The 20,113-nt window shown below is 42.8% G+C and overlaps 1 protein-coding gene across 3 annotated transcripts; it reads left to right on the forward strand.

Moving 5' to 3' along the window:
• The first annotated feature begins 472 nt into the window (after nt 1–472).
• On the forward strand, nt 473–19,820 carry BROX (BRO1 domain and CAAX motif containing). Of its 3 annotated transcripts, none has more exons than XM_081905276.1 (13): nt 473–887; nt 6,359–6,497; nt 6,638–6,744; nt 7,271–7,367; nt 8,929–9,024; nt 10,454–10,526; nt 12,195–12,300; nt 14,321–14,410; nt 14,845–14,930; nt 15,724–15,805; nt 17,230–17,380; nt 18,608–18,767; nt 19,476–19,820. In XM_081905276.1, exons 2-13 carry the CDS (start codon nt 6,397–6,399, stop codon nt 19,560–19,562), a joined length of 1,236 nt encoding a protein of 411 aa, XP_081761402.1. In that variant the 5' UTR covers nt 473–887; nt 6,359–6,396; the 3' UTR covers nt 19,563–19,820. The 3 variants fall into 3 exon arrangements, with proteins under 3 accessions (XP_081761402.1, XP_081761401.1, XP_081761403.1); XM_081905275.1 differs by lacking the exon at nt 473–887 and adding an exon at nt 2,712–2,866; XM_081905277.1 differs by lacking the exon at nt 473–887 and adding an exon at nt 2,910–3,157.
• The last annotated feature ends 293 nt before the right edge of the window (nt 19,821–20,113 follow it).

A 20,113-nucleotide genomic window follows, 5' to 3' on the forward strand; every position in this document is an offset into this window, starting at 1 on the left:
GTAGTCCAGGCTTAGCATCAGGCGTAATTGCGCATCTAATGCACCGTCGCCCTCCTTTTGTAGAACAATAGGCAGTAGCAGCCCGACGGAATTCCCCCCGGGGATTATATTTTAGCGGAGTTTAAAGATAGGCCATGCAATAGAAGTTATACGCTCCCTACATGTCACTTTATATTTAGGGCTATATAGATATTCGCATACACACACGCAAACACATACAAAATCCATAGGATTATTATAGGAAAAATGTAATCGAGTTGTCCTCTCCACCAATACGCAGCGCTCAGCTGGGGCTCAAGGTGCCTTGCCTTACACGCACTTCGCCGGACGCGTTGGTGCTTGCACCCCTCCACAGCGCGCATGGAAACTCAAATTCAAACCCGGAGGCAGAGGAGGGGCGCGTGGGCGTGGCTACCTCCTCCTGTGGGCAACGTGCCGGGCAACCAATGCAAAGAAAAAAGCCCAGGGCAACATAGAGACATGGATGTTAGACTGACTGTCCCGTTTCTGCATTACGGCTCTGCCCTGCGGCGTTCAGAGGGAATCGGGAGGCGAGCTCCCTTAATAAAAAGCCTACATGCACTCTCTGCTTCCCGATCTTAGCCGTTACCTCCCCAAGGGGCACCTAACCCTGCGTATGGCTCTTCAGGAGCCGCCCCGCCCAATTTCTACGATGGCACCAGCCGAAGCACTTCCGCCTCGTTACCTGATTCTTGCCAGGGCAAGAGAGGACACGTGATCCTCGGCTAGTAGATCTATCTCGGGAGTTTAGGGTCTCTCTTAGCGCATTTATTGCCAAGGTCTTGGATCAAACCTGTCATCACGCTCCTGCTTACCATCACATCTGGATCTACATAAGTGGGCTAACGAATCCGTCGTGGGTAGAGGTGAGTGCTATGGACAGACTTTATTTATATTATCTAAAAATGTGTGTTTATCTTGCGTTTCAACCCCTCCACACCAGCATCTGAGCTAAAAGACAACGGTATGTACCCTGTCTCCTTCCTCTCTTTGCCGATTGTAGTGTTTCAACGGCTCAATCCTTTAAAATGTTTACACGGAAGTGCCATTGCATTCAGGTAGGGCTCAAAACACCGCGACAGCCCGATGCTTTCATGTAGAATTACACAGGGTGCTAAGAAGGCATGTTTTCATCCTTATATTGTGTAGGGGATATTTGTGGATGTGGACATAGGAGAACTTCTGTACACTGGGGAGTTTCCTTCTAATGCCACCTCCTTGGCTTTATTTTATCTACTCTTGTACAGTATGTATATTATTGCCTAGCTAAGCATAGACCTCACTTCTCGAAGGCTTGTTCTATTTTTCAGGCTGCGCCCCCCCCTTCTCCCCTCACTAAACAATCCATTGCCTGCTTTGCTATTACAATCCTTTCGATAGGAAGTACAATCTCAGCGCTGTCTCCAAAGCAAACTGAACTGATTTCAATGGGCACGGATTGTATCTTCAATTAAACCCAAGTTCTTACCTTCCATGTGATAATTCTAAGAGTTTTAGCAACTTAGTTACCTAGGAAGTGAATCCCATTGGTTTCAGGTAGGATTACCTTAAAAGTAAATTCACTGATGACCGCAGCCGAAGACAGTTGGCAACAAAGCTCGTGGGCAAAGATTCGTATTAACACGGTAGTCCGCAGCCTGATGCAATACATGATTACTTAGAAGCAAACCCCACTACGTTCAGTGGCGCTTACTCTTCAGTAAATTGGCATAGGATTGTAGCCTGAATCGCGCGAAAAATTGGACCCCTCTTTATTCCCTATTATGCCTGCCTAAGGCAGTCGCACTAACAAAAGGGAAGGATGGAACAATAAGGTCCTCCTACTTTCTCTTTCAATTGATAGCTCGTGGTGGCCATTAGCTCGCGTGAGAGAGATTGCAATCTACAACTTTTTAGTCCAGATCAAAGTAGTCTTGCTGTAGTCAACGGGACTACTTCGGAGCAAGCCGTTCATTATGGACTGCCGCAACCGCGCTAGATACTGCTAGATACTCACCCACCCCCCTATTGCGGTCTCTAACAGAGAGCGACTTTGACATCCATAGTTTACAACGCAGTGAGTTAATATAAGAAGTGTCCTGGAGCAAACCGATGAGCAGGCCATGGATAACCTTTCCCCGCTGATAGGGTATTGCCTCCTTATCGGGGGTTGAGAGGAGAGGAAAAAACTGTGCAGGATAAGTCCCTCAGAATGCACGCTGGTGGCAGATACCAAAGCAGGAAACTGATTAAGCCTGTACACTTTTTGGGAAGTAGATCACCCATTAACGCGGGTGGCAGATACCAAAGCAGGAAACTGATTAAGCGTGTACACTTTTTGGGAAGTAGATCACCCATTAATCGGCAGGGTTTGCATCCAAGCAAGACTGGAACCTATGTGTCTTGCATTGAGCCCATGGCAACCTGTCTGAGGAACAGACTGGCAAGGCCATCGGGTGCAGGCTGGCTCAAAATCCCATTGGGCTCCGTGGGCTTTACTCCCCCGTAGTCCCGTCTCTTTCCGTCTGGGAGCAATAAGAGACAGGGGCGAGGCGTGGGGATCCGCTTTCCCCCTTCCTCCTCCGCAGGCTTGAGAGGTATCGATGCGCTCTGGCTTAGTGCGGGGAGGCAGCTCCGCTGCGCGAGCGACTCCCTGGGCTTTCGCGGCGCGGCCATTTCGCGCCTGCTTCCCGGATCCGCGCGGCACCATAGAGACCGGCGGGAGGAGAAGCCGGCGCCGGAAGTGGAGGAGCTGCTCCGCCCGGGATCCTTCTTATTATATCTCGGTCTCTTTTCCTCCCGCACCCACAAGCAGGAAGTGGTTGCCGTAGCAGCGGCGCAGCAGGGAGAGCTTGGCGGAGAGAAGGTAAACAGAGCAGCCCCGCCCTGGGGAGGAAAGGCCGAGAAAGGCGGCCGGTGGTGGGGGAGACACAAAAACACACGCGGGAGGGTTGGCGGGGCGCGACTTCGTGCCCTTTTTAATACTCCGGTGTTTGGCCCGGTTGTGTGTTGGTGAGGCCAGACTGGGAAGAGATTCCCCTCGGCAGGGCCTGCGACGAGTGAAGTAATGTTTATAAGCAAAAGATGACCACGCCCTGTAGAGAAGCACTACTTCGCTTTTCTCAATCTGCTAAGTTTTGACAGGGATTTGAGGGAGGTATGTTCAATCCTACACGCCGTATACTAAGAAGTAAGTCACATTGAGTTCACTGGGGCCTGCTGCCCAGTAGGGAGGTAAAGGATTGCTGCCCTGGGGTAGAAAAGTATTGATTCAGGGCAAACATCTGTATGGGGGTGAGGTGGGGATAAGCGATGGGGGAAATCTGCTTGGTCACTATAGTGCTCTGGTGTGAAGCTGGGGCGGATGATGGCCATCCTTGACTCCTCCGAGACATTGCATGCAAAGTGTGTGTGTGGTAAACGGGAGATTTCGGGGAAAACATCTCTGATGATACATATTCCTTCTCCATTAACGATCTACCCTATTAACCTGGGGGAGGCTCTTTCCTGTTCATGGCTGAAATAGTTCTGTGAAGTGATTGATTTAGGTCAGAAGCTCCAAATTAAGTATCCCAATGGATTCTTTATACTGCATTGTGAAGGGACAGACATCTAACAGCTTAAAAGATCCTTGAGGGGTATATGTGCTATCAGGAACACCTCTTCAACCCCAATTTGCTTCTCTTCTCCCATTAGTCCCAGACTGAGGAGAAGCATGCAGTAATCCTCGTTTGTTTAGCCCAGAGGTTTTCAAGCTTTTTGAGTCTATGGCTCCCTTAACCAACTACATTCTTTCTGTGGCACCCCTGTGGGGCTCAGGAACCCAGTTATGTCACCCCTTGCCTGCAGAGCTGACAGTGCCTCACCCTTTTCAAACACCCTCCCTTGTGGAGTGTTCCTTCAGCCTCCTCTCCTCTCCCATCTCCTTGGGAGTTCTCTGGGCAGCTGCTAAAGTCATCCTTGGTCTCTGAGCTGCCCACCTTCCATAAAGATAGCCAGGGCAACTGCAATAAACAGCTGTGAAAGCCTTTGGGAGGCAGAGATGTGAGGGCATCAGAGGAAGGAGGGAAGAGGGACAGAGGCCAGTGTTGCCCCCAGCACCCCTGACCATCATTCAAAGCACCCCAGGGTGCCACAGCACACTGGTTGAAAACCTCTGGTTTAGCCTAACGGTCATCCAGCAGACTGAGGACTTGCAAGATTCTCCGCATAGCTGTCAACTTTTAGATTTGAAAATAAGGGATCAGCAGCCTCGAAAATAAGGGATCAGCAGCCTCACCTGTCGCGGGGACAGTCTACAGGATATGTAACAATCTGGGATAGCAGTGGGAAGCAGTGAGAAATGGCGCTGGAATAAGGGAATTTCCCGCAAAAAAAAAAGGGAAGGTTGACAGCTATGACTCTCCGGCATGAAACAGAGGTCAGTGTAGTGGCTTAGGCCTTGTTAAGCTATTATTTGGGTGTTTTTATGAATATTGGTTAATAGTTCAGTTAACCAGTCCTGACCTTATAAGCATGACTTCTTGTCAAAAAATCCACTTATGCATTAAGCTGTAATGGTGGACTGAAATACTGTAACCAATTTGAGAAGGACAATAGTTATTTTTAAGAAATGTTTTAATGAAATAGATGTTAGATGCAAAATGGTGTTAGAGTAGAACCTGGGCTGTGATTTTAAACCTTTGTGCTGTTATGGTAGAAAACTACATGCAGAATTGGGGGTGTCTTTTATATTTTTTGCTGGAGCCTCTTGCATGACGGATCAGACAAGGTGCTTATCAGTTTGCTTCTTGAGCTGTGCAAGTGCCTACAATATATTCCAGCTGTATGTGTTCTCACTATGCATGTACATAGCCTCACATGCACATTGGATCACAGCCCATGTTTATGCCATTTATACATGGGTAAAGATTCAGTAATGTTATTTGTAAAGGAAGCCTGCACTGAGGGTTTTGCTTTAAAGAAGCTTGCTAAGAAATATCAGATGAACATCAGCATTTATGTTGTACAGTATAAATTTAGTGGTTGTGCAGCATCTCAGTCAATAAAAGCAGAAGTTTCTTAATGCTCTAAAGTGATAGTCATTAATCAAGAGAGCACAAGCAACTTCTAATTATATAGAAGTGCTTTCTGTAAATATAGTTTGTCTGGGGCAACTATTGTAAAAGGTATCTCATTTTTCAGTTCTTGAAAAACAATGGGGGTGAAATTACAGTAATTAGATTGTTCCAAGTGTTGCTTTAACTATCCTAATCACAATCTACTTGCTTTTAATATTTAATTGTACTATGAGTCTATTCTGCTCAGAAATATTGGTTTGTTGCAAAAGCAACTGCTCCAGACTTTCTTCTGCTTTAATGTAGGCTAAGCTTGTGAAAGGGTTGGATGCTTTTTAAAATGCATGTAAGCCTCACAGTTGAACAAATCTACTAATGCAGGAGTGGGCTTACAACAAAAACCAAACATATATCTGCTCTGAACAGTCAAGTTTAACTAGTTCTAGCAAACACTGTATTTCTGACACTAAAGCAAAGGCATCCTATGGACTAGCGTGAACTCACAGATACAAAAGACAAGTTAATAATGGCCCCATTGATAGAAATTCTGAGTAGCAAATCTAGTTGATGCAGTTGTATAAGTGCTCTGTACTTCTTGCCTCTTAAAATATTCTTGAAGCTCTGGTTATTGTTTATTCCAGAACAATGCCTAGCTTATGAAAACTGGAAAAGATAACATAAAAGAGATTTATCCTTCTGCAAAAGTGTATCATGTGATGAATGAATGATTGCTATGTAGTATATCTCTGCTGCACTAGTCATATTAAACTGGGTGCGAAAGGGTTAAGCATTTCCGTGCTGCCACCTTAGCTAATACTGACTTTAAAAAATACAGTAGATGTTTCATATAGTGCAGTCCTTTCTCAGAAGTAAGTACTCTGGAGATCAGGCAGGCACCAACTATTAGATGCTTCCCCAGCCACTAAAAACATTCCTTTTACCCAACCTCTTTTTGATTGTTAATACTAACTCCTGGCATATCTGGCCACTGTAATTGTAATGGATGTTTTACCGATACAGCTTTTATTGTTACATTTTGTTAAATTTTGCCGTTTTTATTGCCCTGTAACCACTTTATTGTGTTTGGAAATGCAAGACAATATACAAATAATTTTAATACAGTAAATAAATTGTAAGGGAGATTTGCGTTGTAGTAATGTGGCTAGGATTGTACCCTTAAGTCTTTCCTGCAATGAAGAATTATTTCTAAGTAATTAGATACTTTATCATTATTATTTCTGCTGAAGATTGGTATTTATGTTTATAATCTCTAGTTTCTTCCCTTCCCTTTGCTGTTTCAGGCTTGCTGTAGTTCTAAACCTGCAGGAGACACTCAGAAATGACTCATTGGTTTCATCGAAACCCTTTAAAGGCTACAGCTCCTGTCTCATTCAATTACTATGGGGTAGCCACCACTCCAGCTGCAACAAAGATTTGCAAGTAAGTGGTTCTAAAAACTCAGTGGGGCTTCTCAACATACAACATGCATTTGCAAGTACTGATATAAGAGACAACCCAACACTGCATCTCTCCAAAGTATCTGTCTTTGAACTGTGTTTTTGGTGTGTTTCTTAATACAGTGATCTAAGATTATCACGAAGCCGACTCTTGGAGCTTTTTACAGATCTTAGTTGTAATCCAGATATGATGAAAAACGCAACTGATTCCTATTTTTCACTCTTGAAAGGTAAGATATCAGTGCAGCTGGCATAGTTGTTCTGGGTTACTAGTAGTTTCAGTAAATAAATTTCTGTGCTTCGCACTAGAGAGCACAAATTCTCAGCTGTGCCAATAAAAGATAGAAATGGGACACTAGCCCAATGGGCATGATATGTAGATCAGTGGCCCAGAGATTCATATCTCTATTGGATGTACTTGACATATTTGAAACCGGTAGGAAAATGCTGTACTTCTATAGCTTTCTTAATTCTGCTTTCCCACCTAATAATGAAACAATTTTATTTAATATATTTATTAGACGGTTTATATGCAATGAGCCTATAGAAGATGTACAGTACAATATGAAGCATTAAAACTGGCCCCCAATTAGCCCAGTAGAGTAGATCTTGGGGGGCTATTAAATAGTGAAAGTGCACATATAAACAAATTACGTATATAAGGCTGAGTAGTAGACTCAGGAACAATTGCTGAAGATCAAAACCATCATTTTGAAAGTTACTTTGAATTTTAGAGGAGTTTGTTTGTTTTAACAGGCTTTATAGTTTCATTGGATGACTCTTCACAGGACAGCAAGCTGAGATATATTCAGAATTTTAAGTGGACAGACACCTTGCAAGGACAAGTACCAAGGTACTTACTTACATGTAGTATGGTTTTCAGTGCCTATTGTAACTATTTTTATTACTTCTGTTTATGCTGTGCCCTTTTTTTTCAAGGCCCAGTGGTAAAAATATCATTTAAAACATTGTATAAATGTTTAAAAACAATTGCATCCTATCAGCTGATTGGCTTCCACTTATCCTTTGTTCCAAGAGAAAAAACCTGTGAGCCTGGGTTCTCAAGTAGTCCATATTTTGGTAACTGAGAGGCTGGATTGTACAGTTGTTCTGCACTGCTTTTCCATCTGGAGAGCTGGACCATAAAGAAGGCTGATTGCTGAAGAATTGATGCTTTTGAATTATGGTGCTGGGGGAGACTCTTGAGAGACCCATGGACTGCAAGATCAAACCTCTCCATTCTGAAGAAAACCAGCCCTGAGTGCTCACTGGAAGGACAGATCTTGAAGCTGAGGCTTCAATACTTTGTCCACCCCATGAGAAGAGAAGACTCCCTGGAAAAGACCCTGATGTTGGGAAAGATGGAGGGCACAAGGAGAAGGGGACGACAGAGGGCGAGATGGTTGGACAGTGTTCTCGAAGCTACCAGCATGAGTCTGACCAAACTGCGGGAGGCAGTGGAAGACAGGAGTGCCTGGCGTGCTCTGGTCCGTGGGGTCACGAAGAATCAGACATGACTAAACGACTAAACAACAACAACACTGCTTAGATTTTCTTTATGAATTAGTGGTATATAAATATTTTTATAAATGAATACTAATGACAAGCCGCACAGTGACTTGCTTCCTCTCTGGCTTGGCAGGAATGAGGGGCAAGCTAAGCACTTGTGTTTTCAGCAGAATGCTAGAGCACATTGCTCATTCACATTAAACCAGGCCACTATGATTAGGCAAGTTGTTGGTGCCTGGAAACAAATATATATTTATATATATTCTCCTATGATTTGGTCTTCCACAATACCTGCACATTTAGGGGATTTGTATGGGTAATTGCAGCCCCCCCTGAATTGCAAACTCTTCTGTATCATACCTGCCCAGAATGGATGGAGAAACCCAACCAGATGTGCAGGGTATAAATAATAGTTTATTATTATAAATTATTATCATAGAACCCCAGAGAGAAGAAGATTGGTTCATATGAAATTTATCTTTACAGGGCATGTGAATAATTCTGCTTAAGATAAATGTTCTATTTAAAACATCAACTAGTACATTCTCAGTTGCTCTTTATAGGGAACTGTAAAAGTTCTGACTGCTATTCTGTGCTTTGTTTTGCACAAGAGTTCTGCTTCAACCATTCTTAATCCAGTTTAAAACAAAGCATAAATTGTTTCTGACTAAACAATTATCCTTTTCAAGTTGTCTGAAATCTATGTGAGGAGCATACATTTGAATACTCTGGGGTTTGCTCACATGATCTGGGATGGGCGGGTGAGGAAGGAACTAAACATAAGATTGTTTGTTCGCCTTAGAAGTCTCTAAAAGAGAGATGGAGTACTTAACAGTGTGTTGTAGTTGATGCAAAAAACCATTTGAGTTTATATTTCTCTTTCTTTCTCTTCCCTTGTCCCTTAGTGCCCAACAAGATGCTGTGTTTGAATTAATTTCCATGGGATTTAATGTGGCTTTGTGGTACACAAAATATGCATCGAGGTTGGCAGGGAAAGAAGAGTAAGTATTCTCACTTTAGTAATAGGCTTCTAAACTATCTACCTCTTTTCCTGTGCAGCATTAGTTGTCCTTAAGCCCATTGAAACATCAGTTAAGCCAACAGACGAAATTGTGAAGTAGCATATATAGTGGTTATATAAAGCACATGTATGGCTTTGGAGCAGCATATCTGAAGGACTGCCTGTTGTTATCTGAGCCTGCCCTTCTCTGATATTCTCATCAGAACCCCTGCTCCAGGTTCCCCTTCCTTCAGAGTTTTTGGTACTTGGTGACCTGATATAGGCCCTTCTCTGTTCTTTTCCTCCAATAGACAATGAAAGAGTGCTGTTGTGCCCATGTCCTGTTTGTAGGTTTTCCCTAAACATCTGGCCGGTCCCTATGGAAACAGGATGCTGGACTAGATGGGGCTTTCATCCCATCCAGCAGGGCTCTTACGTTCTTCAATGATGGCACTCTGGTTATGGAATGCTCTGTTGACACTTGCCTTCCTAGCCATAAGGTAGCAAGCGAAGACAGTCTTGTTTTTCATGGGATATATATGTTGCATCTTTTGTTCTTACGCTTTCCATTTGAGGATTATGTTTTAGGTATGGAAACATAGGCCAGGGTCCAAAGCAGGCACCCCCAAACTCGGCCCTCCAGCTGTTTTGGGACTACAACTCCCATCATTCCTGACTACTGGTCCTGTTAGCTAGGGATGATGGGAGTTGTAGCCCCAACACAGCTGGAGGGCCAAGTTTGGGGGTGCCTGGTCCAAAGGGTATTTGTGGTGAAACAGATACATACTGGAGCTGCAGTTGTTGGGCTGTGTTGACGACGTTTATAATTGGTGACAGAACACACATTACATACAGATGGTCCCAAGTTCCATCCCTGACATACTTAGTGAAAGAAATCATTGTGTGAGAAGTGGGAAAGGCATCTGCTTGAGACCCTGTCTGTCTGTCTGTCAGTACAGACAATGCTGAGCTAGATGCATAGCACAACTACAGTGGTACTTCGGGATGCGAACGGGATCCGTTCTGGAGCCCCGTTTGCATCCCGAATGGAACGCAAGATGCGGCGGCACGTCTGCGTGTGCGCGGGTCGTGTTTTGCCGCTTCTGTGCATGCGTGTGACGTCATTTTGAGCGTCTGCGCAAGCGGTGAAACCCAGAGGTAACACGCTCCCGAAGCACATTCAACTCTAGGTATGGCTGTACTTTGATCTGGTATAAGACAGACCTTCTGACTGTCTCGGCTGTATCAGACATTTAAAACAAAGGTTATTTACAGCAACCCCTCCTGAAATGGGGTGAGATAATAGACATTAGAAATAAACCTGGCCAATGAGAATTCTGGAAAATTTGATGAGGTTAGATGGGAGTAAATTCGGGTGATGTTTAATATCCTTGGAGAGTTGCAGTACTAATTTGTTGTTCCTCCTTTAGCATAACCGAAGATGAAGCAAAAGATGTCCACAGGAGTATGAAAATAGCAGCTGGGATTTTCAAACACTTAAAGGTACAAACCCATTTTATTTAAATAACAAAAACAAAACACACACACACATATTTCCTCTTATGAAGATCCTGTTTTCCTGTTTGTTTTTGGTCAGTATAGCTCTTGTTTGGGGGGATGTTCTGATTCCCCTTCTTTTATACAGTAACTTAATTTAGAGAACGACTTCAGATGTTTATGAAAAGTCTGTGGAATACCCACCATGGGATAGTTGCACATCAGGATTTATATGAGGGAATTGCTTGAAGGCATTCCAATATCACCATATTTGTATGCATGGAAAACTAGCTAAACAATGGGTTGGGGGGGATATGGTTATTAGGGTTTTGACCTTATTACAGTAAAACAGAACAGTCTCTTATTCCCTCCCACAACCACCCCTGCCCAATTTCCCCCAGCCTGCCCTCATTTCATTGTTCAGGCTCACATGCTCAGAAAAAGGTTAGGATAAATGAGTGCCACTGCTCTGATTGAATCCCAAATTAAAAACTGTTAAACTGGAGAGTTTCAGCCCTGTATTGTGCTTCCCACTTCTTCTAGTTGTGTAGATATTACTCTTGAGTGGACTTTCAAAAATGCCCTCCAAATCTCTTGGAAGCTTGTCTTTTTTTCTTTTTCTTTTTATAGGGCAAATCTTCCTAATGCAAGGAGATTTTGATGTGCGGGTGCATTCAAGCAAGCAGCCAAGCCCTAGGGAGACTATACCACATGCTGTTTCTTAATTTTGGAATGACTTATTGACTAGTGGAGCCTGGTCTAATAGCAACTGTCTTTTGTTGATCCACATACCTCTGGAATTCCATGGTAGCCATAAATGCTCCATACACTTCACAAAGTCAGAGAATTCATTCCTTTGCTTGGAAGTAGAATGGCACAGTACTTTTACTTATTTGCAAGACTATTTATAAACCCACAATACATGTGTAAAATATGGCAATGTGCAATGAATTCATTAAAACACCATAATATTATAAACGTATTTAGTACAGAACAGATGACCCAGCACTGGATCAAATTAATTCTATAAAAAGTTGTGTCAAAACAATAATGTTTTCAACAACAGGTAATGAAATATAAAAACTGTAGGTGCCTGTCAGAATTCAATAGAAGTGTGTTCTAAAATAGTGCTGCCGCGATGCTAAAAGTCTAGTTTGCTTAGAAACCGGGTTTAATAAATAAAAATAATAATATGTAACAATCATGTGCCTGCTCCTTCAGGAATCTTTTCAGGATTCAGCTTCTATTTATTTTCCTGCATCCATCCCATCACTGACTCCGGACACTGATCCAGGACTTGCACAGCCTCCTCTGATTTAGATGTTACAGAGAAGTAGAGCTGAGTGTCATCAGGTCCCTGGTGACGTCTTGCTCAAAGTCTCCTAATGACTACTCTCAGTGGTTTGTTAAAAGCATTGGGGGCAAAGATGGTACCTTGGGGAACCCCATAGCAGAAGTGCCAGGGGGCAGCCAAATAGCATCTGAAAGACACTCTGTTAATCATATAGAAGATAGGAACAGAAGCACTGAAGTACAGTGCCACCAATGCCCATCCCAGAGCCAGTCCAGCGTTATACCTGTGATCTCATTATTCCTTGGTCATTTCCTTCAGATGTTACCTGTTTTTGGTTATAGCACTTCAAACATATCTTAAATTACATTTTCCCCCTTTAGGAAAGCCACATCCCTAAGCTGATCACTCCTGTAGAAAAGGGAAGAGATTTAGAAGCTCGACTGATAGATTCCTACGTTATCCAGTGCCAAGCTGAAGCACAAGAAGGTACTCCTTCAATTTTTAAGGGCTCTCTCTGGATTTCTTTATATTTTCTCTCCTGGGGAACTCTAGGGTGGAATGTGGTTTGGCATTTTACCTCATACTTGTGGGCTGCCTGTAAGCATTTAGTTGGCTGCTGTGAGGACAGGATGCTAGAATAGATGGGCCTTTGGCCTGATGCAGTGGGGCTGCTTTTATATAGTAATAATGCAAAATCCAGATATTCGAGGGGCATAGGAAGATGCCCCTGGCCAGTATTTGTCCACCTAGTTGAATGTAGTCTGCTCTGACTGGTAGCAGCTCCTACTGATTTAGAGATGTTTCTCATCACCTGCTACCTGATCCCAATAATTGGAGACACCGACAATCAAACCTGTAAGCTCCATGCAGGACTAATGTCCTTCCTCATAATGGATTTGAAAACATTGGTTATGAAACTCAGTAGATTATTTATTTAATTGATTTTCTCCCTTTGTATCAAGTTAATTAAGGAATATTTCTATTTCTGTTCCTTGGAAATACTCAATTGCTGGAATATTTAAATAAACAGGATCCAGAGGGGATCTGGTTAGCTTAATGTCTGTTCTGGAAAAACTGCTGGGAATACAGTGGTGCCTCGCAAGACGAAATTAATCCGTTCCGTGAGGCTCTTCGTATAGCGGTTTTTTCGTCTTGCGAAGCAAGCCCATTGACAGCTTAGCGGATTAGCGCTACAGCTGTCAAGCGGCTTCCAGCGATCAGCTGTTAAGCGGCTTATCAGCGGAACAGCTGATAAGCGGCTTAGCGGTTTAAGAAAAGGGCGAAAAAAGCAAAAAAAAACCCGCGGGGGGATGCAAGATTTTTTTCGTCTTGCGAAGCAACCCCATAGGGGAATTGGTTTTGCGAAGCGCCTCCAAAACGGAAAACCCTTTCGTCTAGCGGGTTTTTCGTCTTGCGAGGCGTTCGTCTTGCGGGGCACCACTGTATAGGATTACCAAGCATATAGAAGAACAAGTCTTGCTGAAGTAGTCAGCGTGGCTTCTGTGAGGGTAAATTCTGTCCTTTGGAGTCTTTTGAGAATGTCAACAAGCATATAGATAGAGGTGAGCCAGTCAGCGTCATGTACTTAAGCCTTCAAGAGCCTTTGATAAAGTACCTCGCCGAATGCTCCTGAGTAAGCTGAGCAGTAATAGGATAGGAGGAGAGGTTGACAGGTTTATTGCTGACCTCCACATGTTCTAACATTGCTCTTGACATGGTGATTTCAATTTTCTATTCTGGCTTGAACACCTGTGTCCCCATCCTTTTCATTCTGACATATATGCACAACTATACTAGAACATTATTGTGATCTTTGGTATAATGCCCGTGTTATTAGCTTTGGGGCATCTGTCCAGTTCTATTACTCATGATATCACTTTTGCTAATTTAATTAGCTACGTTCAGCCATGAGCAATGTTTGTACCTTTTTTCATTGTGAAACCTGACCTTTCCTGTTTCTACCAGCAGCTATGAATAATTCAGTTTAACTTTAAGATAGCAGAGCCTGGTATTTGAGTGATTTCCTTCAATAATTGGGGCAGGGGTCTCAGGGTCTCAAATTATTTACAAAGTGTATGGTTAAACTGGGGAATTTGTTCCTACAAGATGTAGTGATCATTACCAATTTTGGTGGTTTTTAAAAAAAGAGGGTAAAGCTCTCAATGGCTAGTAGCCGCAATGGCTGTGTTCTATCTCCTTTGTCAGAGGCAGTGTATCTCTGTATATCATATGCTGGGAATTGCAAGTGTGGAGAGTTCTGTTTCTTGTGGGCTTCCCAGAGGCATCTGATTGGCCACTGTGAGCACAAGACGCTGGACTAGACTGGCCTTTTAGTCTGTTCCTGCAGGAGGCGTCTGTGTTGTTCATCCGGTGCGGCTCAACTGTTAGAAACATGTTACCTTTTATTTATTTCTGAACAGGACTTCTGTGGCCAATTTTTCACTTATACTTTTAATCTCCATCAACTACAGGAAATAGCTTCAGCATATCTATTTTTTTGTTTCAGTGACTATTGCCCGAGCTATTGAACTGAAACACAATCCTGGTCTAATAGCTGCTCTGGCCTATGAAACAGCTAATTTCTATCAAAGAGCAGGTATGTCAGAAAGCATTGCTGTATGAATTCTTGATAGCTTCTTAAGCAAGTCCTAAAGTACAGGCTCCTAAGCGTTGAAAGAATACCAAGGAAATATTATGGACAGTAAATGATTTCCATGGCTCTCAGATTTAGCTAAGAAGGGTCTTGGTTTGGGTTAACCATGATTCCAGAAAGTAGACAGACTTGATAATGTTTACCTTTCCCTCTTTATAGCTAACTGGGGCAAGAAACAAACTTAGGTTGAGAACTTGATTGGCTTGCTGTAGTTTTCTCCAAATAAGTGAGGTGTATCTTGCAACCATGCATATTAAAAGACAGTTCCCAGAGTAACTAGAGCTTTCATACCAAATTAGTGTCTCAGCAACCACAGTGAGAGGATGGCTTTGTGAATAGACTGCTATTGTAAATGTAATGCTGTCTTCTTCTTCCAGATCAAATGTTATCCAGTCTGGACCCAGCATATACAACCAAGTGGCGAAAATACCTTCAGCTGAAGTCATGTTTCTATATGGCCTATGTGAGTGCTCTGTCATTGTTTATAAACATTTCAAGAAGATTTCCAAAGGGCCATAAAATACTAGCATAGAATGCAACCAAAGCTTTGTGTTCTATTTAAAGCAGTACTTTTCAGGAAGAATATATTTTTGATAGGATGCTCTTAAATTTCCTATAATATATCAGGCCCAGCATCTTGTCCCCACAGCAGTAATCCATTACCTGTACGATTCTGCTGCAATGGACAGTGACAATTGCGTACTGTCTCAAATGAAGATGTGTGTTGTGAACGAGAGCAGAAATGCACTTCGTACATATTCTCCTTTTTTGCTCCCCAGTTGGATTGTTGGTGTTTGCCCCCCAGTTGGATCTGCTGCTCTTCTGCCTTAACCCTTGAAGCAAGTGGCATTTTAATGTTGCTCCCCAGTTGGATTGTTGGTGTTTGCCCCCCAGTTGGATCTGCTGCTCTTCTGCCTTAACCCTTGAAGCAAGTGGCATTTTAATGTTGCTCCGCAGCATGTCGTAATTCAGGGGTCAGCAAACTTTTTCAGCAGGGGGCTGGTCCACTGTCTCTCCGACCTTGTGGGGGGCCAGACTATATTTTTTTTTAAAAAATAATGAACGAATTCCTATGCCCCACAAATAACCCAGAGATGCATTTTAAATAAAAGGGCACATTCTACTCATGTAAAGACACGCTGATTCCCGAACCGTCCATGGGCCGGATAGAGAAGGCGATTGGGCCGGATCCAGCCCCCAGGCCTTAGCTTGCCTAACCATGTCATAATTGTTTAACAAATGTATTCTTTCACCAGGCCTACTGCTACCATGGTCAAACACTTCTGGCCGGTGATAAATGTGGAGAAGCCATTAGGTCTTTGCAGGAATCAGAAAAATGTATGTATGGTGGTTTTTAAAAAATCTTTTAAACTTGTTCATAAATAATCTGGAGTTAAGGGTGAACGGTAATGAAGTGACCAGGCTTTCACAGATGATGCCAAATTATTCAGGTGGCAAAAACAAATCTTGGGAAGAGCTCCAGAAAGTTTTCTCCAAGCTGGGTGAATGGACATTGTTAGCATTTAGCTCCATGAAAGTGTCAGCACAGGGTTTGGCATCTGTGAGAAATGCAGATTCCCTGTTGGGGATCATTAGGAACGGGATAAAAAACAAAGCTGCTAACATAATAATGCCTGCATACAAATGTTTGGTGAGACTACACTTGGAATATTGTTTCCAGACGTGTTAGAGGTGGGAAAGGTCCCAAAGAGGACAACCAAAATGTTCAGGCAGCAGGACCAAAGATTACAATGCTTGGGGCTGCTGGTTCAAGAAAGTGTCTTAACATGGGGGGACATAACAGAGGTTATAAGGTGAAGAGAAAGCAGATAGAGAGATTATGTTCTTCTGTTGTAATGCTAAAACTGGGAGCCATTTGAAGATGCTCAATATTGAAGATTTCAGGACTGACTAAAGAAATGACTATTTTATACAGCACACAGTTAAACTATGGAATTTGTTTCTACAACATGTGATGGTCACCACTTCTGATGACTTTAAAATAAGTTTAGACAATTTGGAAATGGAGGAAATGGCTACTGGTGACAAAAGTGGGAGAGAGCTCTTGTCCTCCTGGCATCTGGTTGGCCACTGAGAAATGTTAGACAAAGTATAGCCTTGGGTCAGATCAAGCAGGTCTGCCCTTACATTCTTTTGTACCTTGTTCCTTCCGGAAAATATGGGATTTTACCTTCTATTTACCACACATCAAAACATCCAAAGTCTTGCTCATAAATGCAGAGAATCAGAGTGTCACCTAAATCTCCCTCAGAACATTCTTAACAGGTCCGGGACTTGCTATGGTAAATATTCCTGTGCCAAACTGATAGGTGTGGAGAAATCATTAAGCTAGGGAAGACTGCACTGTACCTGAGCAAAATTGTAACATAAGTGTTTGCTGAAAGTATTTTCTACAAAGATACGATAGTCAGATTTGGTATCTGCTAATCGTCTATATGAGATTCTGCTTTAAAAAAGCCTAGAACGATTTACATAGGGGAAAATGCAATGGTTGTTGTTTGTTTTTTTGCCAATGTAGAACAATCAGCAAAAGTAAAAAAGCAACAGTCTCACTTTGTGACTGTTCAGCTGGTTGTCATTTCTCCAAGTACATGTCATCGTTCTATAAAGTGTAAAGGATATGTCCATGATTGTGTTCTCGGTATTTCAAATCTCCTTTCGGGTGAAAACAGTAGATTGTCCAGCTTTTACAAAGAGGAATAATGAAAGAGCATGGTCTCACTTGTTGTTTTCTTGTTCAGTTTTTGCCAAGGCTGAAGCTTTGTGCAAAGAATATGGTGAAACCAAAGGTCCTGGAACTACAGCTAAGCCTTCCGGCCACCTCTTCTTTCGGAAACTGGGAACTCTGGTGAAAAATACCTTAGAAAAATGCCAGCGAGAGAATGGATTCATGTAAGCTTGTAACATCTCTTCCGTGCTTTCAACAAATACTTGCATGGTTTTTAAGTGATCTTGCTTGTTGTTTTTTGAAATACAGTAACAGCCAAATAAGCCATAAACATATTAACTAAGAAGTCGATCTTGCTGAGTTCGGTGGGAAATAATTAGTACTAATGGGTGCACATGAACGTGTGAAGATCGGCAGCCATTTTGTATGGCTGAGAGCAATGATGTTAAAGGCCACTAGCAGATGATATTCTTTCATACTTCATTCTCTAGTTAAAGAAGGAATTGGCAGGGCATGACCGTTATCCATTTCCCAATTATAACAAAACATCAATAAAATAAGCAGCCTGAAGTGCTTGGGAAATCTTCATTCCAGGATTCTTTTTGGGTTGTGCTCCTGTATTGAAGACCTTAAATACAGGACAGCCAGTGAAGAACTGGATCTGGCCAGTGGGCAAGATCATTATCTCCCCTGCTCCTCACAGGCCACATTTGGCAAGTAGGCAGAGCAGCCCACCTATCAATCACTTGATGTCACAGTGGTGCCAGTTGATCTTTTCGACCCGCAGGAGTGTTCAGAAGCCCCTTTTCAAAGTACAGTGGTACTTCGGGTTACAAACGCTTCAGGTTACAAACACTTTGGGTTACAGACTCCGCTAACTTGGAAGCAGTACCTCGGGTTGAGAACTTTGCTCCAGGATGAGAACGGAAATTGCGTGCTGGTGGCAGCGGGAGGCCCCATTAGCGAAAGCGCACCTCAGGTTAAGAACGGTTTGGGTTAAGAACAGACCTCCGGAACAAATTAAGTTTGTAACCCGAGGTACCACTGTACTGCCTTACCCAGTGCTTTGAAAGGGACTTGTGAAGATCTGACATCCAGCTGATGATTGGATCTTCAAGAGCCCCTTTCAGAGTGCTGCCTCACTCGGTGCTTTGCACAGTGCTTTACAGCATAGCTGATTGGCAGTGCCAGATTTATACTTGCCCCACACCTGACATTTATGGCATCAGATGTAGGTCAGTAGGCATAGCTTGGCAGAAATGGCTTGGTGGCCAAAGGATGCTGCACAGGCCTAATTATTCCCGTGGGCCAGAGGTTTCCCACGCCTGATATAGGAATGAATGTGCAGACTGTGAGGTGTGTTTGTTTAAATTGTGCCCACTGCCTTGTGGCATGAATCCTGAGTCCTGAACGAGGAGGTTGCTAAAATCCAACGTGCTGTTTTTTTCCAGTTACTTCCAGAAGATTCCCCCAGAGGCTCCCCAGCTGGAGCTGAAGGCAAACTATGGCCTGGTTGAGCCAATTGCTTTTGAGTTCCCTGCTTTGCATGCACACTGGACTTCAGAAGCCCTTTCTGCGTTTGATCTCACCAAAAGGCCAAAGGAGGACAGTGTAAGCATTTCTTGCTGCTTCTTCCAGCTTGAGTTACCTTTTGCATCAGCATCACCTTGCTTTCTTGCTTTGTGGAGGAAGAATGGTGTTGATAGAGATTAGTGCTGTGAAAGCGTTGGATTTTGGTGTCTTGGATATCTTTGCCTTGTTCTAAGGGCTCCCTGCATGAAATGTCACTCCCTTGAAAAGCTTTCCAAATATGCCTTGGTTGAGACCACTATCGAATAATATGCAGCTGCAGTTTTATAGTACCTGAAGAACTGGCCTAAATTTAGAGTGCCTTCTGCATTCTTGTGTACCAGATTCAAAAAAACAAAAAGCTGAGTAATCTAACCCTGTTTTGGCATTTGTGTTGCTCTTGTGAAAAGAGCAGGGGAAAGGTTGGGGCTCTATCAAGTCCTGCTGTCTGTTTACAGCCCTCCACAAGTTGGAGAATGAAGATCCACAAGAAGTGGAGGCTACCCACTTCAAAACCTTTACCCTCAAACTTATAGACTGACGCTGACTCACTAGAGGCTACAGGCGTTGATAGCAACTCCCCCGCAAAGGTCTCCATCTTGTGGCTGTTTTCATGTGGTGAATATAAATGCACAAATGGGGCTTATTTGTCTCTTGATTCTGAAAGCCACATTGCTTAAATCTGTACTTAAAAGAAGAACAAAAAACATTTGCTCTCCAGTAACACCGTTTTCTCCTTTTTATTTGTAGGCTAAACCAAAACCAGAGGAGGAAGTGAAACCTGTGAAAGAACCAGATATAAAACCTCAAAAAGACACTGGGTGCCAGATCTCTTAAAGGCTTTGAAATAGCCCTTGTGAGCTGCATTTTGGGAACTCTGGGTTTTTTATCATCTACCTTGTTTTCTGGACTTCCTCATCCTACAAAGGAATTCACTGCTTTCCGAGTTTTTATAGATACTTTTCTTTTAAGCTCTCTTTCAGAAGAATTAAGTGATTAAAATTGGAATTGTCATAAATGTACCCTTCTCAGCATAGAAAGTGAGTGTTTAGATGAATTTGCACTGGAAGATGGAATAAATGATAGTGAATACAAGAGATGAAACAGAAGCAGGTGAGTCTTGGGAGAGGCAGTATTTTGCAAAGGAGGAAGAGTGAACAGGAGGAGATTTTGTAGAAGCTTTAAGGTGGCATGTAAAAGAGCTGACTGAAAATACAAAAGTCAAGGACCATTTTTAAAAGGTAGGACAAATTCATAGTATTGAATTTTAAGAGCAAGGATGTTAAGTTGAGGCAATGGAGACTTCTAGGGGAATCAAAGTAATCTATTTAAAGAAATGGTATGAAAATATAGTGCCTCACCTTGCTATAATAATATAATAATTTGTT

The sequence above is a fragment of the Podarcis melisellensis genome, assembly GCF_964234715.1.
Source record: "Podarcis melisellensis genome assembly, chromosome: 3".
NCBI classification, from domain to species: Eukaryota; Metazoa; Chordata; class Lepidosauria; order Squamata; family Lacertidae; genus Podarcis; species Podarcis melisellensis.

Bases quoted from the DNA above. Each gene is read 5' to 3' on its own strand.
- BROX (XM_081905276.1), top strand. From the start codon at position 6,397: ATGACTCATTGGTTTCATCGAAACCCTTTAAAGGCTACAGCTCCTGTC. The intron at 7,368-8,928 runs GTACTTACTTAC...CTTGTCCCTTAG, and splicing joins TTGCAAGGACAAGTACCAAG to TGCCCAACAAGATGCTGTGT. The intron at 15,806-17,229 runs GTATGTATGGTG...TTTCTTGTTCAG, and splicing joins TTTGCAGGAATCAGAAAAAT to TTTTTGCCAAGGCTGAAGCT.